Source organism: Diceros bicornis, chromosome 33 (assembly GCF_020826845.1).
Source record: "Diceros bicornis minor isolate mBicDic1 chromosome 33, mDicBic1.mat.cur, whole genome shotgun sequence".
Taxonomy (NCBI): Eukaryota; Metazoa; Chordata; class Mammalia; order Perissodactyla; family Rhinocerotidae; genus Diceros; species Diceros bicornis.
In genome coordinates this window covers 19,248,345-19,273,553 of record NC_080772.1, presented here as the reverse complement: position 1 = coordinate 19,273,553, position 25,209 = coordinate 19,248,345, and the positions used below count along the sequence as shown (strand labels likewise).

The 25,209-nt window shown below is 36.5% G+C and overlaps 1 protein-coding gene across 4 annotated transcripts in view; it reads right to left on the bottom strand.

Annotated features, from left to right (window-relative positions):
* Positions 1–25,209, bottom strand: part of SGK3 (serum/glucocorticoid regulated kinase family member 3) — a 121,803-nt gene that overhangs the window by 6,163 nt on the left and 90,431 nt on the right. For 3 of the 4 annotated variants that reach the window (XM_058528810.1, XM_058528808.1, XM_058528812.1), the window contains exons 6-16: positions 24,978–25,065; positions 21,254–21,303; positions 20,429–20,467; positions 18,715–18,772; positions 14,336–14,419; positions 14,090–14,221; positions 8,098–8,210; positions 7,967–8,003; positions 7,279–7,365; positions 5,043–5,138; positions 2,939–3,094 (exon numbers count right to left, since the gene is read on the bottom strand). In XM_058528810.1, coding sequence (XP_058384793.1) covers positions 2,939–3,094; positions 5,043–5,138; positions 7,279–7,365; positions 7,967–8,003; positions 8,098–8,210; positions 14,090–14,221; positions 14,336–14,419; positions 18,715–18,772; positions 20,429–20,467; positions 21,254–21,303; positions 24,978–25,065 — 940 coding nt within the window. The remainder of the gene's footprint in view (positions 1–2,938; positions 3,095–5,042; positions 5,139–7,278; positions 7,366–7,966; positions 8,004–8,097; positions 8,211–14,089; positions 14,222–14,335; positions 14,420–18,714; positions 18,773–20,428; positions 20,468–21,253; positions 21,304–24,977; positions 25,066–25,209) is intronic. The other variant, XM_058528811.1, reaches the window with a different exon arrangement.

The window sequence follows — 25,209 nt, the reverse complement described above, 5'->3', positions numbered from 1 at the left end:
ACTCTGGGTTGCTACTATCAAAAGTTGGCACAGTACTGACTCCAGCTTTTTTTCCTGCAAGGTGCCATGAGAGTGTATAAAAGAGGATCCAACCTAGTTTGGTGGGTTTAAAGAGACTTTTTAGAGAAAATGATGTCTGACCAGAGTTATGAAAGATGAGTAAGAATTAGCCAGACAAAAGAACGAGGGGAGAACATTCCAGGTAGAATATGAAGGCCTGAGGTGGCAAAGAGGTCAAGAAAATGAGAGTCCCATATGGCTACGGTATAGGGAAGGATGGGGATTATTACACAAAGTGAAACTCAAGAGGTAAAAAGGCCCTATCATATTGGGTCTACATTAAGAATTTTGGATTTTATTCTAGGGTTATGGGAAGCCGTCAAGGAATTTTAGGTAGGGGAATGTCACAAATGTGGGGTTTTTTGTTTTTTTTGTGTGTGTGTGAGGGAGATCAGCCCTGAGCTAACATCCGTGCTAATCCTCTTTTCGCTGAGAAAGACTGTCTCTGAACTAACATCTATTGCCAATCCTCTTTCTTTTGTTCCCCCCAAAGCCCCAGTAGATAGTTGTATGTCACAGTTGCACATCCTTCTAGTTGCTGTATGTGTGATGCAGTCTCAGCATGGCCGGACAAGCGGTGTGTCGGTGCACGCCCGGGATCCGAACCCGGGCCGCCAGTAGCGGAGCACACGCACTCAACCGCTAAGCCACGGGGCCGGCCCAGTTTGTTTTTTAAGACTACTCTGACTATAATTGGGAATGGACTGGAGAGTCATGACCAGATAAAGGAAAAATAGCTACTCCCATAGCCAAACAAAAGATGACAATGCCAGGAAAAGAGCAGCAGCAGTGGGGGGAGAGAGAAGTGTCTGGACACGGGAAAGACGTAGGCAGCAAATACAACAGGACCTGGCTGTTTGTTGAATATGGAAGTAAGAAAGAGAGAAGAGTCAAGAATAACACTCAGATTTCTGACTTGAACAACAAGATGGACAGTGATGTCATTTAATAAGAAATGGAGCACAGAAGGAAGACAGCAGGAGTTCAATTCTGAACATGCTGTGTTTGAAGTACTCTTAAGAAATCCACGGGGTGGTGAACAGGCAGATATTATGAGTCTAGAGTTCACAAGAGAAGACTGGACTAAAGATATAAATGTGTGAAATGAAGACATACAGATAACCAAAGCCATAGGACCAACTGAGATTGTCCAGGAAGACAGCACAGAAGAAAAGAGGATTTTAGGACAATCACAGGAACTGCAACACTAAACTAATCAGGATGAAGAAGAGGAGCTTACACAGGAGATTATGGAAGAGGGTCCACAAATACAGGAAGGAAAGCACGAGATGAGTATGTGCTCTTGCAGAAGCCTAGGAAATAAGAGAGTGTTGGAAGTTTAAATGCTGCTGAGAACGCAAGCCGAGGAATAGAAGTATTCAGCAATTCTAGTAGCTATTTTGTAGTAAACTGAGACATGAGAAGAGATGGGGGATGGGAGAATGAATACAGAAACTTTCAACAAGTTTGGCTACGAAGCAAAAAGACCAGAGTATTATCTTGCAGGACAGTAGGGTTGCGGGTTTTTTGGTTTAAGAAGCAGGAGAGTTGATAATGTTTAATTACCGATACTGATTGGAAGGAACCAGAACAAAAGGAGCAGTTAGCTGTGCAGAAAAAAGCATGCACAGGGTTCCTTGCAAGGGGTCGAGATCCAGTGCACAGGTAGGAACTAACCTTTTCCACTATAACAGGAAGAAGGAAATGATCAGAGCAGATGCATGTCGGTCTGAAATTTGATAGCAAGAGGCTGAGTTAGTTCTTCTCTGATGATTCAATTTTCCCTACAAATTAGAAGCAAGATCATCTGCTAAAAGTGAAGAGGAAGGAAAAGAATCTGGAAATTTGAAGAGAACGTCTGAAATAGTTAAGACAGGAGGAGATTAAGATGGAGAAAGAAACAAGGAGCACTGCCAGGCAGTGGTGGAGCACAAAGGAGGCTAACGACTATGACTTCCCGGTGCTTCTAAAACACCCAGCTGTGCAACTTCCTTCAGCACTGTTCAGCAGCCCAGAAGATGACAGTTCCAGTCAGCCAGTGTTGCGATTTATGCCAGTGAATTCAATAAAAGGGCCAAGTGGCAAGGAGGTGTGAAGTATTAGCAAGACCAACTGAAACAATGGACTATGGAATCCAAGCTGGAAAGAAAAGCATCGACAGAACTGCTGAACCAGGAGTGTGGGAGGGGAAAGTAATAGCAGACAAGTTTATTATTCATAGCTCAAGTTCAAGATTGATAAACAGCCCCCAAAAATTTCTGAGAAATTTAAATGAATTTAAAAGTTCATGTTCCTCAACAGTTTGTGAATTTACTGACACACTAATGTAACAGTGGTAACTACACTAGCAATTTAAATATCCTGATTTAAAAAAAAAAACAAACAAACCTGCAAATTCCATAATTATCTCAAGGAGGTGTCACCAAATCCTCAGGAAAAAAGTTACTAATTGTAGTTCAAGGCAAAAGGCATTATCTCATGCGGTCAGGAAGCATTTAATAAATTCTTACTAAATAAAATGATTTAGAAGTTTAGGTAATCAAAAAACGTACATGACACATTTTTTAAAAGGGGAGGGGAGGGAAAACTCTTATAAATAAAAATCAGATAAATAATATGATATGAAAGCTGGATGTGGGGGAGGAAGAGGAGAGGATCCAATTGTCATGAAGATCAAATGAAAAAATGCAGGTGCACGTGCTTTAAACACTGTGCAGTTCTAAATAAACACTGTGAAAATTGATGGGACATGCTTCTTTTTCATGGTGCTATTCTTTAAGAGTTGTATTCATTCCATTAAACACCACATAAAATAAGGATTTATCTTCAAATTTTAAATAAGCTTCAATACAGCTGGTACTGGGAAAGATGTACATACAAAGTCTTCTTTGGCACCGAGTCGATTTTGCCTGTCCTTTTCTAGAAGTTCTTCCAGAATGGACCAGGCTGTGAGGCTCACTCCTGGCCTCAAATTTAGGGGCTTGTGAAGAATATTGTCATACATTTCAGCAACATCTCGGCAATAAAAAGGAGGCTGGAAAAAATGCAAAATAAAGTTAGTGTTAATTGAACTAAGCCAAACTGTTTGGGTTAAAATAGCTGGATACGACCTTGATCTACAGGGAGCAGGCTGGGTCCGGACAACTGCAGAAATGCACAGGCCTCTTTGGGCGTGTACATCTGCAGTGTGGCCTCTCAATGCAAAGAGATTCTAAAAGCACACTGTAGCGCTTAATACATGTTAACTGAATGAATCAGGGCCAGTCTGTTCAATAAGAGCTTGCAGACAGGTGTAAATTATATAAAACTTGTCATAGTATCTGTTTTAGAGAAAACCACCAACCTCACCACAGGCATAATGATAGAATTATTGGGAATAGAAATCCAACACAGATCAAACAGTAAACGATTTCTTGAGACTTGAGAATATATTAATTAAAACAGAGATTTCTGGTAGAGATGGAAACCTGAAGATAGTGCTCCTTCCTAAAGTACTTGTGGCAGTGACCGCATTATAGGTATACTCTGCAGAATTAAAATTCTCTTGTCACAGCCTGAAGACCTGAGGTACAGCTTCAACATGAGAATTAGCCGGTTAATCATCTAGTTACAAGTTTTAAAGTAAAAATTTTTAAAGTTAAGGGAGTTATAGGCTTGTCGCTTTTTCTGTCTTTTTTATAGGAAAGAAAAAACTTTTTTACTTTTTAAAATCTAATTTTATTGTTAAATAGTTAATGTAAGTCTCATTAATGAAGCATATGTTTCAAATGTTCCCTTTTGAATCAACTGCATTTTATATACAATAATAATATTTTACACTTTCAAAGTCCTCTAAAGAAATTCAAAGGATTCGGAAATATCAGGATGGCAAATACCCAGCCCTTAAAGAGAGTAAGGTATAAAGTGGTTATCAGCTGTTCTAAGTCACCAGCATAACCAGAAAACCAGATCTTTTCACAAGCGGATCTTGGTCAAGGGCAAAGAAGAGACAGTGTTGGCATCATAGGAATCTATCATTCAAAGTTAGCACGAGACAAACGTTGTAAAACGTACATGTGTTGAATTTCACTGAGAGCTCCCTCTTTTCAGGGAAAAAGAAAACACAAAACAAAAAGCAGAACAAAAAAAAAAGCAAGCCCCAGCTCAGGTCTCGGCTAAGGCAGTATTTAGCTTAGTGGGCAGCAGGAGGCATGAGTGCATCGTTCCAGCACGAGGCTGTAGGAAACTCACGGGACCACAAAGGAGTCTAGAAATTATTCCAAGTATTCAAAAAGCCTAGAGAAAACATATCTTATTCCTATAAGACTATGTAAGCTAACTAAAATGCCTAAATTGTTTGCTTTTGACTAGAATGATATTAACTCAATGTGGTAAAACAACTTTACTCATGTAATCAGAAGCTCTGGCTGGCCTTCTGCGTCTTTAATCAATAAAAACTGGGGAAACTGATTACACAGCATACATAATTTTTCAATGAAATCTTCAAGGCATGGTGCTTACGGTGAATGGAATAGAGGATTCTCATTGATGGAAAAAGTGGAGCACCAATGTATTAATTAAATCCTATAAAAACAAAATACAAGGCAAAAACCAAAAGGAATTATTTTTTGATAAATATGAAAATCTTTTTTCTCTCCATCTTTTTGAAATTAGGCAGAATGATGATTGGGGTAAACTGAATGAAAGTGGATAATTTCAATGTTATAACTAGGTGTCTATTTCTAAAAAATGAGAGTGAGATGAGAAGACCTGAAGTAGTGATTAGTATGACAGAGAGATAATTATATTAAAGAATCAGTAACAAAACGAAAAATTTTTCTTTTTGTGCATATCTCTAATGTGGTTTTGGATTCTTTTAACCAGGTTACTCCTGCTCTGTTAGTGTTACCTAAGTGTCCACAAGATTATTGATAGAGAGAAGAGAGAACACTCAAATCAATTATAATATATTGGAATAATAATGAAAGAGCAGAAACACATACCAATCCATACAGCATTTCATAAAGAACGGCACCAAGGCACCACCAATCTACAGTATTGTCATAGGGCTGTTTTCTGATTACTTCAGGTGCAAGGTACTATAGAAAAGATTAAATATTAGAGCAACTCAGTAAACAACTCAAGACAAAATTTAGAAATAATTGAGAAATTTAACAAATTTTAGGTGTTGTTATTACACTAAAAATATTATCTAGATTTTCAATTGGTTGGGTATTTTCATCGTATACCAGTCAGTGGTTTGTAGGCAGTGGAACTCTTCAGAATCAAACGGAATAATTTTCAAAATACATATACTCAAGCATTTCTCCCAGAAACTGTGATCCAGTTAAGACAAATAGAAGAGGATAACAAATGTAGAATCTGTAATATTAACTAGGTAAAATAGGTATTTTGGAGGAGAAGTCTTTCATAAGATTAATTTATTTCAGAAATTATTTAGAAATTCCTCTGGTGGGCCGGCCCCGTGGCTTAGCGGTTGGGTGCGCGTGCTCCGCTGCTGGCGGCCCGGGTTCGGATCCCGGGCGTGCACCGAGGCACTGCTTCTCCAGCCATGCTGAGGCCGCGTCCCACATACAGCAACTGGAAGGATGTGCAGCTATGACATACAACTATCTACTGGGGCTTTGGTGGGAAAAAATATAAATAAATAAAATCTTTAAAAAAAAAAAGAAATTCCTCTGGTCATTATTCATAATTGTTTCTCTTGAAGAAAAAATTCTTAATGTGACAATTGTTAATTCATTTATTTTTTTATTTTCAAAAGTGAAAGAAAAAAGAATGAATTGCATTCTTATTTGAGAATTACAATAGCAATTCTCTAACATATTATTTAGAAAAGTTGTGTAAGTTATTAGATGGCTATTTACATTTTAATTTGTAAAAAATTTAAATTCAACACAATTTCACACATATAAGATGGTGAATTTGAATTTCCGATTCCAAAATATACATTTCCTCTTCCTACATGAAATATATATATAAGAAATAAATTCTTCTTAAGCTTGTATATGTGATCCTAAGAAATGGCAAAATAAATAAAAAGGGTTTAATAATTTCTGATCACATTTAGATTTAAATGACTGAAAAAACTTGCATTCCCTTTCTAAAAACTACAAGACTTAAGAAAGATTTTGTTAACTATGAAATCAATATATGTTCACAAAAAATGTATCTTCATACATAAACCAAAATAGAATGGTTACAAACACATACAAGAGCTAGGGTTAGATTAGAGAAAGGAATAAAAAAATACATTTCCAAGTAAATAATTGTTACTTATAGACACTTGTAAGTTTCTGATCTTGATTATAAGTCTCATGTGAGCCAATTTATCACACATTTTCAACATGATATTTGCAATTACTCCATGATAATGATGAAATATTACCTGGCACCTAAGATCACTATAAATACATTAAAATTAGGACAGTTTAAAATAAACTAAACGTGTGTGTGTGTGAAGTGAGAATAACAAGGCTCTAACATAAATTGTAAGGATTATTATTATTGTCTCAAATAGAAAGATACATTTTCTGCTAGCTAACACGATTAGAGAATGGGATGTTCCGGTTAATAAATTCTGATTTGTGATTTTTCCCCCCCACATCCACTGCTTTATTTTCTTCTGTTAAATAAACACAATTTTATTAAAAAATATTTTTTAGCCACTCAGAAAAATAGAAAAATATAACAGAAACCAATAAAGCTGTGACCTAAATATAGGTAACATTAATATTTTGCCATATATGCTTTAGCTTATATTTTTAAAAACTAGCTTTATTAAGATATTCACATACCATGCAATTCATCCATCTAAAGGGTACAATTCAATGGCCGTTAATATAGTCACAGAGTTGTGCAAACATTACCACAATTAATTTTAGGACATTTTCATCACTTGATTTCATGATTTTTGTTTTAAATAAGATCAGAAATATAATAAAATGCTTAAAGTAGTCTAATGTAAACTTTTAACATTAAAAACAAATAAGCATAATTTATCTTTGCTGGGTTATCTGTGGCATCTCATAATCACAGTTAAAAATATCAATTATCAATAAACTTTAAATGTTCAGAAGGAATAATTATCAGATATTTCAGCTGGTTGGAAGCTGAAACAATACTTTTTGTTCTACTTTTCTGATTTCAAATTTTGTGCATGCAATTTGTGATTCAGTTTTGCATTTTACATATAATCATGTGAGATGTATTTCTTACCTCTGGTGTCCCACAAAATGTCGTTGTGGTGTCGGAAATAGCAATTCCTTCTTTACAAAGCCCAAAATCTGTTAAGACAACATGTCCCTGACAAATACAGGGGCAGTAAGATAAAACAATACATGGACATAAATTGACAATTTTTAAACCATTTTATTTTGAAATAACTATAGACCCACAGGAAATTGCTGAAATAGTATACAGAGTGCCATGTACCCCTCACCCAGCTTCCCCTAATGCTGACATCTTATATAACTGTAGTACAATAACAAAATCAGGAAACTGACATTGACACAATACTGTTAACTAGACTGCCGACCTTATTCAGTTTTCACTATTTTTTACATGCATGCATTTGTGCGTGTGTAGGTATGTGTAGTTCTATGCAACAGAGATGTATAGATTCATGTAACTACCACCACAATCAAGACAGACAAGCATCCATCATCCCACACAAACAAAGGAACTCCCTCGTGCTGTCCCTTTAGCTTTGCCTCAGTCCCCTATTCCCTCAGTCCCCGTCCCCTTGCAACCATTAATCCTTTCTCCATCTCTACAGTTTTGTCATTTCGAGAATGCTATACGAATGGAATCGTGCAGTGTGGAACCTTCAAGGCTGACTTTTTTCCACTAAACATAACAACAACAAAAATTGAGAACCAGTAGATTTTTAAAAGACAATACTTACTACTGAATCCAAAAGAATATTTTCTGGTTTCAAGTCTCTATCAAATTAAAAGGAAAAAAAAGCAAAACTGAACATTAGCTGAAATAAAATAATAAAAAAACAAATTTACAAGTAACATTTAAAACCTTTACCTGTACACTATTTTGATGGAGTGCAAGTAACCCAATGCACTCGCAATTTCAGCAGCATAAAACCTAGCTCTTTGTTCAGGAAAGGATCGTTCTCTTTGTAAGTGAAAAAACAGCTGTAAAATGGGAAGAAAATGCATAGTAAGATCACGTACACATAAAGTGAAACAAATATGTCCTATAAACACAAAAATAGGATTTGTTGTGGGCCAGCCCGGTGGCGTAGCGGTTAAGTTCGCCTGCTCTGCTTCGGTGGCCCAAGGTTCAGAGGTTCAGACCCTGGGCGTGAACCAACACACCGCTTGTCAGGCCATGCTGTGGCGGCGTCCCATATAAAGTAGAGGAAGATGGGTGTGGATGTTAGCCCAGGGCCAATCTTCCTCAGCAAAAAGAGGAGGATTGGCAACAGAAGGACTAATCAGGACTAATCTTCCTCGTAAAAAAAAAAAATTAGGATTTGTTGTTCACTTTGAACGTGAGATAAAAATGCGCCAAAGCATCCACAAAAACAGACACACAGATCAATGGAATAGAATCGAAAGCCCAGAAATAAACCCACACATCTATGGACAGCTAATCTTTGACAAAGGAGCCAAGAACATACAATGGAGAAAAGAAAGTCTCTTCAACAAATGGTGTTGGGAAAACTGGATAGCCACATGCAAAAAAATGAAAGTAGACCCTTACCTTACACCACACATAAAAATTAACTCAAAATGGATTAAAGACTTGAATGTAAGACCTGAAACTATGAAACTTCTAGAAGAAAACATAGGCAGGACGCTCTTCGACATCGGTCTTAGCAACATATTTTCAAGCACCATGTCTGACCAGGCAAGAGAAACAATAGAAAAAATAAACGGGACTACATCAAACTAAAAAGCTCCTGCATAGCAAAGGAAACCATCAACAAAACGAAAAGAAAACCTAACAATTGGGAGAAGATATTTGCAAACCATACATCTGATAAGGGCTTAATCTCCAAAATATATAAAGAACTCATGCATCTCAACAACAAAAAAACTAACAACCCAATTAAAATATGGGCAAAAGACCTGAACAGACATTTCTCCAAAGAAGATATACAGATGGCCAACAGACACATGAAAAGATGTTCAAAATCATTAACTATCAGGGAAATGCAAATCAAAACTACAATGAGATATCACCTGACGCCCGTCAGAATGGCTATAATTAACAAGACAGGAAACAACATGTGCTGGAGAGGATGTGGAGAGAAGGGAACTCTCATACACTGCTGGTGGGAGTGCAAACTGGTGCAGCCACTATGGAAAACAGTATGGAGATTCCTCAAAAAATCAAGGATAGAACTACCATATGATCCAGCTATTCCACTGCTGGGTATTTATCCAAAGAACTTGAAAACACCAATGTGTAAAGATACATGCACCCCTGTGTTCATTGCAGCGTTATTCACAATAGCCAAGACTTGGAAGCAACCTAAGTGCCCATCAAGGGACAAATGGATAAAGAAGATGTGGTTTATATACACAATGGAATACTACTCAGCCATAAGAAACGATGAAATCCAGCCATTTGTGACAACATGGATGGACATTGAGGGTATTATGCAAAGTGAAATAACTCACAGGGAGAAGGTCAAATACCATATGATTTCCTTCATTAAGTAGTAGATAATAACAACAATAAACAAACACATAGAGACAGAGATTGGACTGGTGGTTACCAGAGGGGAAGGGGGGAAGGGAGGAGGGCGAAAGGGATAAATTGGCACATGTGTGTGGTGATGGGTTGTAATTAGTATTTGGGTGGTGAACATGATGTGATCTATGCAGAAATAGAAGTATAATGATGTACATCTGAAATTTATACAATGTTATAAACCAATGTTACTGCAATAAACAAAAAATTAAAAAAAAAAAATGCGCCAAAGCACAAAACCGTGACTCTCCCTTGTCTGTGTCCCTCACCTAGCGATCATTCTCTCCCTTCAACCATGTGTCTGTCTCTACCCTTGCTAACTTACTCATCTTCCATTTACTCCTCAATCCTCAATGTAGCAGTGTTCTCACCACTCTAGGCAATGGCTCTGGAGAAGATTTATCGGTGAAGACCAATGATCTTGATACTGCCAGTCATTATCTTACTGGACCTTTTTTGACTGTTCTTTCATTTGGAAAAAAACCACACGATTCAGAGATTGGAAACTAGTGGCTGGCAGACCAAATACAACCCACAGATATAATTTGTTTGAGCCAAACACTGTTTCTAGAAAAATCTAAATTAATTGGTAACGTTTAGGAACTGAGAACTTTTTTTTTAAATTCACAGTTTTGGCTTCCTCTGAAAAAAAAAAAGGGAAGCTCTGCACCATTAGGCCTAAATTCAAATGTGGTAGCAACTGGCTGAAGCTGGGCGGCAGCTGGACTCACCAGTTCATTTCTTACACTTTCTAATTCTTATTTCTTACAATCTGACCTTTAGTTCTTAGGCTACCTGCCTGGGTGGAGTCTGCTCTAGGTCCTTGCTCTAGGTCCCTTGGCTTCAAAGGCAATAATATCTCCTTGGGTTTCTTTTGATCTTGGAGAGCTCCATCTCTGCTCCTTTCTGGCCCCGTATGCTGCAGGGATAACAGGGTTTCTGTCCTCAGTTTCTCCACTGTTATTCTTTCTCTGGATACTCTGTCCAGGTAACCTAATCCATTCCAGTGATTTTAACCAGCCCCTCTATGTTGACGTCTCTTTGTGGACATCCCCAGCCCAGACCTCTGCTTGGAGCCTCTACTGCAAAGACCTGATACCTGCTGCTCTTTCTTGAATGTTTCACAAGCCAACCACTTCAATCTGTCTAAACAGAGCCCCTGGTCTTCTCTTACACACTTACTGCTGCTGTCTTCTCTCCTTTAATGATATTACTTTCTACCCAGCCCTCTAAGCCATGGGAGGCAACAAGGCACAGTGGAAAAAGTCAGGTGTTAAAGCTAATCAGACTTGGATTCAAATCCTGGTTCTTCTCTTTTTGTGTGCAATTCATTTCACTTCTCTGATTTTCAAAGATTGTCCAAAAACATTTCTTAACCTCTTCTGAAAGCTGATGGCGAAGACCAGTTATAACAGATTCTGACAGACTAGATAAATGGGGATGAACCTGGGCTTCACCTGTGCTGCTCCTTTACCCTTAGCCCCTACACCCAACCATGAATGAATTCTTCTGTTTTTATCTTTTAATTATTTCTGGAACACTCCCTCCTTTTTACCCCCACCCCTGCTTTTATTATCTGAAGTCTACACTACTGTATTGTGTATTGATCTCCGGATCACAGCTGTCCAACATAATACTACTAATGAAAACTACCTCAAATTAAAATCTGACCACGTCACTAATAATAACTAACACTGACTGCTTACTAAATCAAAGGCACTATGCTAAGGACTTTATATGCTTGCATTATTTAATCCACCCAACTATTCTGAGGTAGGAAATTAAAGAGGAGGCTGAGGCTCAGAAAGGCTTGCTTATATGCCCAGTATCATAAAACTTATTTGTTTATACTCCACCTGGCTCCAAAACACATCTGAAGTAGTATACAAAGACAAATACCACACCTCAAGGTCAAAATGTTAAGTATGAACATTGGGGGGAAATAATAGTAATAAAAATAGTAGAAACACATAGTGAAATTATCCTCCGGCCTCTCTTTCTGTCCTTTCTCCTCATCTTTATTGCTCTTCTACCCATTGCCCCACTCAACTCCTCCTCCAACCGCTCCAACGTTCTATTACATTCTCTTTTTTCCCATTATCTTAGCCAAAAGACAAGCCTACGTCTTTCCACCTTTGCCCTCAGTTTATGAGCAGTCACTATGTAAAAAGGGCTCAGAAGCAAAGTCCTAAAACAGCACGAAGAAACCCCAGACAAAGCAGGAAACTTGCGGTAGGCTATCATCTGCAGTTAGATGCCTCACATGACATTTCAATAAAGACACAGGGTGGGACTTAAGAATGGGCTTCTGCATTCGGGATGTCTGGGTTAAATCCAGGGCCTGACACTTACTAGAACATTGTGACACTGTTAGCACTCACGCACACACAAAATAAAATGACGTCCTTCAAGGTGGGAACAATATGGGGTCATTTACATCCCTGAACCAGGGTGCCTGGGGGATTCATAATCTTGCTTTTACACTGAGGAGTCTTAAGGCATTTTTGTCATAGATGTAGGGAGTTGAACGATGATTCTTCTTATGACCTTCCCCCCAAATAATCTAGGTATATCTGGTCATCTTTCAGGTCTAATCTCCCTTCTAGCTCCTTTATTCTACAGTTAAGTATGCCACAGTAAGGACGAAATATTCTTCCCCTTTCCCTCTGCTCTGAGATTAGGGGATGGAAGATCTCTTAGTAAGGAAATGACAATATTTATCAGCTAAAATAATTTTTAGTGACATTCACAGGTGAGAGACCAAACAAATCAGAAAGGTGTGAGGACTGAGAAGCAGAGGAACAGGGCATGGTCAGCTGCCTAGATTCTGGAGTCAGACTGCCTGAGTTCGATTCCTGGCTCCAATACTTACTAACCACATGACTTCAGCAAGTTACCTACTTTCTGTGTGTCTCAGTTTCTTTGTCTTATATAACAGGATTATTGTGAAGATAAAATAACACCTACAAAGAGCCAGAGTGTTGGGCATGTAAGTATACTCAATACATGCTAGCCATCACTGTAATTATCATAATAGCAGCATTTCTCAAAATGTATTTCAATATCCCTCTGATTCAGAGTTTTGAGGAATATTATTAATAGATTTGGTTCAAACAAAAAAGGGTACTGTGTGATAAAAAAAACTTCTTTTGGGGGCAGGCCCAGTGGCACAAGCGGTTAAGTGCGTGCGCTCCGCTGCAGCGGCCGCGGGTTTGCCGGTTCAGATCCCGGGCACGCACCGATGCACCGCTTGTCACCCCATGCTGTGGCAGCATCCCATATAAAGTGGAGGAAGATGGGCACAGATGTTAGCCCAGGGCCAGTCTTCCTCAGCAAAAAAAAAGGAGGAGGATTAGCAGATGTTAGCTCAGGGCCGATCTTCCTCACACACACAAAAAAATTCTTTTAAGAACTCCTGGCTTGGCGCCTGCTCTGTGGCTTAATGGTTAAGTGCACACACTCCGCTACTGGTGGCCTGGGTTCGGATCCTGGGTGCGCACTGACGCACTGCTTGTCCAGCCATGCTGAGGCTGAGTCCCACATACAGCAACTAGAAGGATGTGCAAACTATGACATCCAACTATCTACTGAGGCTTGGGGGAAAAAGGGGGAAAAAAGAAGGAGGAGGATTGGCAATAGATGTTAGCTCAGGGCCAGTTAGCTCAGTCTTCCTCAGCAAAAAGAGGAGAATTGGCATGGATGTTAGCTCAGGGCTGATCTTCCTCACACCACAAAAAGAACTCCTGGCTTTGTTTAAGGCAGAACTTCTCAAAGTCTTTAACATGCTGAAACATACTGTGAATCACCAAGAAGCACACTGTGAATCACCAAAGGGATATAAAATGAAACATTTTCCAAACTGACTTCACAACAGAACCTTTTATTAGAGGATCATCTCATCTGATTAATACTTTGCATATTTTAGAAAATGACAGGCTAGAGTAATATTTATATGCCACTACTGAAATGATAATGATCTAAATTACAAATCTTGTTTTATTCTCATGTTTCAGTATATTATTCTTGCTATATAGCTCAGTGACGAAACTACCCATGAAGTCTGTAGCTTCATACCAAGGTTCATTTATGAACCTTTCCACCTACACCATGAGCTGCTTAAGAAAAGAGCTCTGTGTCACACTTTACATCCTGTATTGTGCTTATTAGGCAGCACCTTAAATATTGCTGCTACTCAACGAATAGCTGTTGATGCTGGACTATCCTTCCAAAACTTATAAGGAAAGAAAAACTTTGACTTTATCCTATTTTTTCTAAACATTGTCAATATTAGAAAACTAATTATAAAACTTACCTCCCCTCCATTAACAAAATCCAGAACAAAATAAAGCTTTTCAGTTGTTTGGAAAGAATAATGTAATCCAACCAAAAATGGATGTTTCACATTTTTCAAGAGCACATTACGTTCAGCCATAATATGTTTTTGCTGTAAAGAAAAAAAAAAAAAAAAAGGTAAAGGATTAACTTGTATTATAGAACAGAAAACAATTCTGTTAATTGGGAAAACGGGTTCAGGAGAAACAAAGCTATTTTATTTTACCTCTTTTCGGTTGAGAACTACTTTTTTCTGTAATACTTTGACAGCATAAAATTTTCCATCCAGTTTCCGTTTTGCAAGAAGAACCTGTTGTAGTTAAAGACAGAGCACACCATCCGAAATTTAAATATTTTGATAGGAATAATTCACTTGCTAATAAATCAATACTTAAATTTTGTAAAAATAAAGTCCATAAGAAATCTAGATAATATGTCTTTGTTTTGAAAACTGAAGACTACTGAATTTATTTCTATAATTCCACTTTTCCTTAGATGATTTTAATAAAACAAAAAAATATGTTGATCATTTGAATAGCCAGGCACCATTTCTTTGTCACTGAATGTCTTGACGTTTGAGATTTTTACTAAATTTAAGTGCCAAAATCTATACTGCCTGAGAACTTTGTGTGTGTGTGTGCGCGCGCGCGCCAGCCCTGAGTCCTGAAGAGTGTCCTTAGAAAATACTGAGGCTATAAACTTGATAGCTACATTTAAAAAGGAGAAGGAAATAGTTTTTAGGTGATCAAAATGCATTTTTGTTTTAACCTTTAGGTTTCTCTTATGGGTTTCAAATTCAGAAGAGTTCAGAGGAAGAAGCACCATGTATAGCTGAGTTTCTATAATGGGCTGGGTTGCATGCACTTTCAAGGATCTGGCCCCAGAAAAAGGTAGACACATTCAAGGTCTGCAAATAATTTTAAGAGATTTAAGATACTCCACGAGTTGTGTAACTATTAAATCATACGTTATGAAGCTTTCTGAGATGACCTGACACAGCGACTGGTGACACTGCTGGGCCTTACTTAATAGTACATCTGTGGTCTTCCTCACTGAAACCTATAACCCCAGTCTAATCATGAGAGAAATACCAAATTCCAATAGAGGGACATCTTACAATATACCTAACCAGTACTTCTCAAAACCATCAAGGTCCTCAAAGGCAAGGAAAGTATGGGAAACTGTCACAGCTAAGAGGAGCTTAAAGAGACATGACAACTAAATGTAATGTGGCGTTGTGGATGAGATCTTGGATCAGAAAAAGGACATCAGATAAAAACTAAGGAAATCTAAATAAACGATGGACTTTAATTAATAATAATGTATCAATATTGATTTATTAATGGGAAGAAACATACCATACTAACCTAAGACGTTAATAGTAGAGCAAACTGTGTGTGGAGTGGGGATGGTTTGGGAATTCTCTGAACTTGCTGTTATTTCCTCTTTACTCAATTTTTATGCAAATCTAAAATCTCTAAAAAATAAAGTCTATTAATTAAAAAAAAGTTTGTTATTCATAAAGATGGAGTCAAAACATCAGGGTGAAAATATCTTGTGTTCAACTATTGGAATTTTTCTCATTTCCCATGCTTTTGTTCTCTGCAATATTTGACTCTGTTGAACATTCTTTCTTTCTTATATTTTTCCTTTTCTCAACACCTCCCACCTGCCTGACCTTTCCTTCTCTATTTTGATCGGTTCATCTCCATGTACATTCCAAGAAAATAATTCAAAGAACGTGTCAATTAGGAGGTACTGACTTCCTTGAAGTAGGCATTTTTTTTCTAGTAGATAGGTAGATTTGGAGAACAGACAGATGGTTGAGAAACAAATGGAAAGTGGAACCGAGACAACTCACAGGAGAATAGTTTAGAATAAATGTTAGATTGCCGTTACTTATTTTAGTCTACACATATATTTTTCTATTTTTCAAACACATTGTGAATTTGCATTTCTGTTTGCTTTTCCTTCTTTTTGTGTTCTGCTTTTCTTTCTTTGTTATAATGCACTTTGTTATATTGCAAGATTTTTTTTTTAATAATTTTATTTATTTATTTATTTTCCCCCCAAAACCCCAGTAGATAGTTGTATGTCATAGCTGCACATCCTTCTAGTTGCTGTATGTGGGACGCGGCCTCAGCATGGCTGGAGAAGCGGTGCGTCGGTGCGCGCCCAGGATCCGAACCCGGGCCGCCAGCAGCGGAGTGTGCGCACTTAACCGCTAAGCCACGGGGCCGGCCCCTGCAAGATTTTTAATTTTTATTAAACATAATGTATATAATAGAATAACTCACAAATCATTACAGCTCAGTAAATTATTACAAAATGAACATGCTATGTTACCACTATCCAGTCAAAAAATAAAACACTGTCAGTAGTCTGTGGCCCCCCTTTTGCCCTATTCTAGAAACTACTCAACCTCATCTTCCTCAAAGGTAACCACCATCTCAACTTGCAATAACACAGGTAAGTTCTGCCTTTTTTTGAATTTTATATAATTAGAATCATATAGATAAAGTTGTCTCTGTCTGACTTCTTTCACTCTAAATTAGGTAATATGCATTCACGCTGTGGCACATACCACAGCTTTCATATTTTTATTGCTGTGCAGAATACTACAGGGCCGGCCCCGTGGCTTAGCGGTTAGGTGAGCACGCTCCGCTGCTGGTGGTCCAGGTTCGGATCGCACCGCTTCTCCGGCCATGCTGGGGCCGCGTCCCACACACAGCAACTAGAAGGCTGTGCAACTATGACATAAAACTATCTACTGGGGCTTTGGGGGGGGAAAAATTAATTAAAAAAAAAAAAGAATACTACATTATGCAATTTAACCCACTCTTTCGTTGACAGACATTTAAATTGTTTATGAATAACGACGCTATGAAGATTCTGGCATATGTCTTTCCTAGTGTGTATGTGCTTGCATTTCTGTTGGATATATATCTAGGAGTAGAACCGATGTGTCATAGGTAATGTGTATATGCAACTTCGACAATTAATATCAGTTTTCAACAGCATAAAAAACAAAACACATAGGAATAAATTTAATTAAACATGTGTAAAAATTCTATACAGAACACTATAAAACATTACTGAGAAAAAGTAAAGATGAACTAAATTAACAAAGGGATATAGCATGGTCATGGATTGGAGGACTCAATAACGTAAAGATAACAGTTCTCCTTAAATTTATTTACAGATTCAATGCAGTCTCAATCAAAATTCAACAAAATCTTGTGGAAATTGACATGCTAATTCTAAACTTTATATAAATATGCAAAGAGCTAAGAATAACCTCTTGAAGAAGAACAAGGAGGGAGGACTTGTTTTGTTGGATATCAAGCTACATTTGTCAAGACAATGTGGTATTGGTGCAAGGAAAGATAAATAGACTAAGGAAAAACATAAAATCTAGAAACAGAATTATAAAACATGAAATCTAGAAGCAGATCCATGCATACATGGACACTGGATATAGGATGAAAGTTACCCCGCAGATCAGTGGGGAAAGAACAGTCTTTTCAATAAATTTTGTGGGATCAGTTGGATATCCACAGGGAAAAAAATGAACTGTGACCCTATATCTCATATTATATGCAAGAATCAATTCCTGGTAGATTCTAGATCTAAACATGAAGTTTCCAAAAGATAATGCTTTTTGTTTTTAATGACAGATTATCTCTAACATCCCAACAGACTATCAAGCATTTTGACAGCAGGATCCTTTCCTAATTTTCTACTGCCCAGCATGCAGCAGTTGGTCAATACATATTCGCTGAATTAATAAACACGCATGGGTTTAATTGCATGGTCATAGTTTCTGGTATCTAGGGAACTCAGAAAACAAACTAGAGATACCAAAAGCTATGAATATAGCAAACTATAATTAAACACATACATATTTATTTTTACTACAACTCAAAGTACAATGCAAAAGACCACTTAAATCTACTTGATGATTCTGATAACCCCATCTATGATGATTCTGACTTCCTTGCTATGGCCGCATTGTCAAGTTATGTGATTCCTGTGACTCTCACTGTATGAGGAGAAGCAGGGTCTTTACACAGGCCCTTCTTTCCTCAACTGTTGTTCACACAGCTGCCCATCCTTGTCTTTCCGGCTTCAGCTTAAATAGCACCTCTTTGAAGAAGCCATCCTTGACCAACCTATCTAAGAAGGGATTCTTCTCCCACTGCCTATTGTCCTCTGTCACTTCACTCTATTCTTCATTTCCTTCACAGTCCCATTACTACTCGTAATTATTTATCTGACTGCATATTTTTAATTGACTAGTTCCCCCACTACATTGGAAGCATCACAAAGGTAGTACTCACGTCAGTTGTGATCAATATTATCAACCAAGACCCAGAACAATGCATGGCACACAGGAGGTCTCAACAAATACTTGCTGAACTAATGAATTTATGTTAGAAGTCGAGTAGATGCCTTATCTCACTAATTATTCTGTCAGTATTTTGAGGGTAGGAAAGCATCTTAAGTCCACATCCTGCACACCAACAAGCCCTGTGGCCTTCCACACATAAAGCATGCATTCCTCAAGTACTTACTTACTGAATGAGAAAATAAACACACTCTTACCTTGCCAAAGCTGCCTTTCCCAATAACTTTTAAGAAATCAAAGTCTGTTGGTTTAGCACTGAAATGAATGAACAATGACAAGAATGAGCCTCCTAGAAATTGGAAAGATGTTAACTTTTAAACATTTCTTAGCACCTCACGCTTTAATTTTTAATTGACTAGTTCAAGTAAATGCTGGGTACAAAACACTTTAGCATGATGACTCCAGCTTTCACATTGTATCTCATCTCATCTTTAATATAAAATAGGTAATAACGAATAGTAATAATATCTACTTTCTGATTAGATAAGACATTTTATAACTTTATTTAAACCTTGTTAAGTTCTGCTTAAGAGGGACTTCAGTAATAGCCTCATTGGGAGAAAAGGAGATACATACATATATAGTTTTGAACTTAATGTAGCTTCTATCTAAACCAATTATATCAACCATAAACCTCACTGATGTTGTTAATGAGGAAACTGAATAACTACATAAATTAGTGATACATTCCAAGGACTATATATTCCAGTGCTTCCAGTAATTCTTCTGAAAAGGAAGTTACTAGCTAGAACACCTAGTAAAGTCACTAAGAAAAATTTCTGATGGAGAGAAACGTTATCACAGTGTTTTTCACATATATCACTTATTGTACATTACAGATAAAAGACCTCCCCGCTTATTCTCATAGGCAGTAATGTAGGAAAGCCAGGAGCAGAGAAGCAAGAGGAAATACTAAGACTGTCCTTTTATTTGTATTAACCCATCAGGTAAAAACAGCATTAGCTGTACGTAGGCAAAAGCACAGGGCAGCAGAAAGATGAGCTTAAGCAGCCAGAAGAGCTGTTTCCTTTTACACAGTCTGAATTCCCAAGTTGTACTAGGGAGAGGGAAACGACTCCATTCAGATTTCAAATGTTCTTCAATTCATTATTGCAAGAAACAGTCGATTCAAACATGAGAGCAACACCAAGTCTAGGTTAAATAATAACAGGTAAAGATTAGGGAGATAAATAGTTAACTAAGCTTAGATGTTTTTCTTCTTCAAGAACCTGCTCTTTGGACTAGTCATTTTGTTCTTTAATGATGTGCTGAGGTACTGAAATAATTTTTTAAACAAATGTAATAGTGAAAAAACATGCAAATCCCTCAATCACAGTAAACACACTAACCGAGGCCATACCCAAGGCCCCACTGTTAACTGCTGGTGATGATCCCCACACTGAAAGCAAATTTCTGTTTTTGTCCTGTTTGACCAACTCGATGTCATGATGACAGAAAAGAATGCTCAATGCCAAACTTCCTCTTGCAGTTACCATCCCATTTCTTTGCTTTCTTTTGCAGCAAAACTCCTCAAGTAAGTTGTCTAAACTCATTGTCTATACCTACCGTCCTCTCCTTGAACCCTTTCTTGAACCCTTTCCTATCAGGGTCTTTGTACCCACCACACCATTGAAAATGCTCATAAAGGTCACCAATGACTTACCAAAAACAGTGGTCAATTCTCAACCTTCATCCTACTCGCCCCATCAGCAACATTAACAGAGTTAATTACTCCCTCTTCCAGACACTTTCTTCACCTGATTTTGTGACACCACCTTCCTAGTTATCCTCTTATCTTACTAATTACTCTTTCTGTAGTCTCCTTTACTGGTTCCTCCTTGACCTCACTATAATGCTGAAGTGTCCCAGGACCCAATCCTTGGACCATTTCTCAAATCTGTCTATACTCACTCTTTAAGTGGACCAAAGCGGCGAGGGAAGCATAGTGTCCTGGGATAAAAGATAAAATACTTCAGAATTAATCCAGTAAGGCTGCAAGGATAATTACAAGTAAGGAGAGCAACACTACACTCCTCCTCTAATCATGGCAGACATCACTAATCTGTCGACACTCCTCAAACTGAGGCAAGAAGTGGCCTTGGAATTCTTCTCTGTATTCAGTGTTCTAGGCATGCACTTCCAATGAATTGCTGGAGTTGACACTCAAAATGAAGTCTGTATTTCCCACTCCCGGTGTTCCTCAAAATGTTTTCCCTGGGGTCAGATAAGTATGGGACTATGGGAGGAACTGGATAAAGAAAATTTAATAGCCTTTAATAAGCTAATGTCCATAATGTCCACCCCTCTGGAACAAGATGGCTAACAACTAGGATTGCACCAATGACACTAAGCCTCAGGAGAATATCAATGAGGCCTGCACAGATGCTTTTGTCAGAGAACCTCCTAGGACTTACAGTCCTTTGGGAAATATGGTCTACTGATTTTACACACACACACACACACACACACACACACACACACCAAAAAGTGACAAAGGCCAAATAGCAAAACCCAATCAAGGATTTGTGGATTAAAACCTCCTCAGAGCTCTACTAAAGCAATGCAAAGCCGGAGCAGTAAAGCAGGCAAGCAGAGGACAGTACTATATTCACTGTAACTGTAGTTACATTTCATAGGCTTCCAGTTAAACTGGTATAATTCTGTATATCTGCACATTCACCAGAAAGATCTTCCTAAAATTTAGTTCAAGGATTGTTTGAAACAAATTAAACCTACTGAGGATTTCCAGATGGTCCCAGGTTGATGTTCTGTGAGGTAGAATGTAGCTGTTGAGATGGGAAAAAAAACACAGTAACATTCTTATTGGAGCTTCAAAGGCGATCAGTCAATGAATGTTTTTCAAATAAAATATACATAACGGTACCACAGATATTTGATGTACTGCCGTGTTAAAGAAACTTAAAGTCCTAACTTTTAATAAATGTACAGACTTATCGGGAAATATACATAATGAATATAAACATAATCATTTTTATGATAAATTTCAAGAGCAGTTGTAAGGAAAAACGTAAGGCAGGAATCAATCTCAAGGTTGGCAAAAGAATGAAGTAAACTGGGGAAAGCTCCTTGGAAGAGGTGGGTATTGAAACTACAATTTAAGAGGGATCATTTTCACATTTAAAAAAATGGTTAAAAATGGCCCTTGTTTTTCAAATTTTCAAATAATAGCTTATTAAAGATAGGAGATGATAATATGATGATGATAAAGACTGCAAATGCTGGACAGAAAAGTTTTAATTTGATGGGAGGTAAACATTTCTAAAGCAAATACATACAACCAACGGTGTTTTTCTTTCTAACTCCACCACTGTGGTAGTATCAAAATTTTAGAGAGGCTTTTCTCTTTACAACAATTACCATAGTAAATTTAATCCCTATTATTAACTCAGAAGCAAATCTTTACTCACCTAGTATGCCATAAAGCAATTTAACTAATAAAAGATTCTAGTTCATTAATAATTAGCTAGAAATTTAACTCAAAATCCCAAAAGATTGATCTACAGATCCTGTCAGAGAGAGCACTTTTCATAAAAGCCAAGTGTAAGTGAATTCTGCATCACATAAATTCACTTTGAAATTCTTTATACATTCAGAGAATTAAATCAGTTATAGATGTCTCAAATATGTTTACTTTTACTAGAGCCTTTAATATAACTATACGTCACATAAGCTAGAGATATGAAATAAGCTTTTAAAAACTTCTCTTTAAGTTAATCAGAACCAACAAATTTTATCTAAACAATTTCTTATTAGAGACATGTCATATATATTTCCACTTAAATTCATTTGAAAGTTATAAACGACCTCCAGAATAAAAACTATTTTTAAAAATAAAGAGCAAAAGTTCTGAAGTACAAGAATACGTTTCTTATGAAACAATAACAATGGCGCTAACTTTTTAGTTATAAATCAAATTTATTTCCTACTGATACCTTTACATGAAAAATCTTCATGTAATAAATCTTCAACCCCCAGAAGACAGAAATATAAGGAACCATAATAGTTTAGCACAAGACAAAAAAATGTATAAATACTCTGTTCATTAAATGAGATTTGTCCTGTTGTGGCATAATTTTAACATGGAGTAATTCCACCCTCTCCCTCCAGTTTTATTGAGATATAACTGACATACAGCACTGTGTAAGTTTAAGGTGCATAGCATAATGATTTGACATACATATATGGTGATTATGTTTAAATATTTTGTGTTCCATAGAATCTGATAATGTAATCCAAACTATTTCAATACATTTATTCTTTTAATGAATGTGCAGAGAACTGGATCACTTTTCCATTCAATGAACTTTTCTTATATAGATGAGGGAAGTGAACTAAATAAGATCAAACAATAACAAGAACAACTTGTCCCCTAAATTACATTAATATGTAGTAAGATTTTATTATTTGCAATTATTTTCCAAAAGGAGCACATTTCTGAAATAATATTGAAAATTACTGGGATATATAATTAGATAACTTTTCACTCTACCTACTATCTTTAAAGATTACATCTAATCACTACACTGAGGGTGAGGAATAATATCTTAACAGAATGAACACTAATCAAGAGTGTAAGTTTCTTGACTTCTCTTGGCTTCTAGTTTTCTCTCTACAAACAACGGGATCCAGATGCCTCTAAGATATTTTCTGGCTATTAAATTCATTCAGTTATCCACTTAGAAGACCTTAATAAATAGTTACAACTGTACAACAAAGCACAGCTCTTTCCTTTTTTTGAAGAGATTCTTTTTTTTTAAATGCACAATATTTAGGGACAAACACTGATGAATATTTGAGCTGATTCTAATTTTTCATTATAAATCATACTAAAATGAACATCTTTGTTTTTTTCCATATGAAGGATTATTTCATTTGCATCAACTCCTAAGTGACATGAATATTTTCATGTTTGATACATATTGCCAAATTGCTTTCCAAAAGAGGTGCATAAAACTATAATGACACTAGCAATGCCCAAGGATGCCCACTGTACCTTACCCTTATCACTCCTACAGTATTTTATTTACTTTACATTTTTGTTAATTTGGTAGAGAAAAAAGTCTCTCATTTAAAAATTTCATTTGCTACTGGCATCAAGGCTGAACATTTTCCCACATATTTGTTTACTAAGAGTATTTCTTCATGCCCCTTTTCATCTACTGGGATCTTAAATATCATTCTTTTCAAAAATCCACTTGCATGAGCTTTTTACATAGATGTATTCCTTCTTACACCTTATTTGTTACAAATGTTTTCCCAGCTTGTTGTTTCTCTTTTGACCAGTTGCAAAGATATAATATAAAAATAAAATTTTACATTGTCCTAGGAGCAATAATGTCACAGATGAAAAAGTTAAATCTGTGCTCTTAACTGAGAATCCTCTTGGGGCATCAGAGAAAGAAAATTACTATTTTCCAGTAGTAACCAGAAAAGAATACGTCTATTTTCCAAATGAAGATTTTACCTGTGGGACAGTAACGTTCCAACTCATGATATTATCTTTTAAATCACAAAAACAGAACCACGACAAAATTAAAAGACATTGTAAAGACAAAAATGTACTTCAACCCAACACCTCCGATTTTCCTGTATGTATTTAACAACAGTTACAATCAATTTTGAATTATAAAGGTATTATATTTATAATTATAATTTTAATTGATACTTAATAATCCTTTGAGTTAAATTATTGTAATTTAGCTTTCACACATAACTTTCTAAAGTAAATGCTGAAAATATCTTCATAATAAGGCACAAGCTTATCATATTTATTTATCACGATTAATTTTTAAAAATAAAAATATCTTATTCCTTATTCAGAATGCATACTGATTATGCGCATATAACTACAGCAATAAAAGTTAGTTGATGTCAACTGGCACGTGTGTATCAATTGCTCTATGTATTAAAAACTCGACAATGCAGAGAAAGAGATATGTAATATTCTGATTGAAAAGGCTTTTCCTGCTGGCCAAATTCAAAACAATATTTACAAGTATGCTGCTGATGATGAAGATAGATAATGATCAAAAAATGACATGTAAAGTGAAGAGAGCAGAATACAAAACTGTATATACTATATAATTAAAATTAGACAACTAAAAAATTCCTAGATATTAAAAGAAGACTATACAGAAAATCACTAAAATGTTAAAAATGACTAAGTCTAGTTGGTGATAATATGGGTAATACTTCTCTTCTTACTTATTTTTTTAAAACGTTCTTTAATTAACACATTACTTTTATGATAAAAAGTACTCATTCTATAAATTTATAAGAAATAGTAATCAGTAAGAGGTATACACATTTGTTTTTATGTATTCTACACAGTAGAAAATCTATAATGGATGAAATTAAGTAAATGTCCTAGAGTTGCCAATATTTCATCTTTGGGGAATGGTATTTTTTTTCTGTTAAAAAATACAATTCCTCTTACTACCTTCTGAGTACTTCTTTCATCCTCATCTTCAGATGGATCTGACTGATGTTTTGGACTGTCCATTTGAAGGAATGCTCTGACATCTGGACTAAAAACAGAAATTAACTTTATTACGACTTTGCATTTCTACAGCTTTTCTCCCTTTTAACATGAAAATAAAAGTAACCATAGTAGCACTTACAGTAAGAAAGCCAAACACAATCCACTAATATTCATTATTACAAAAAGAATA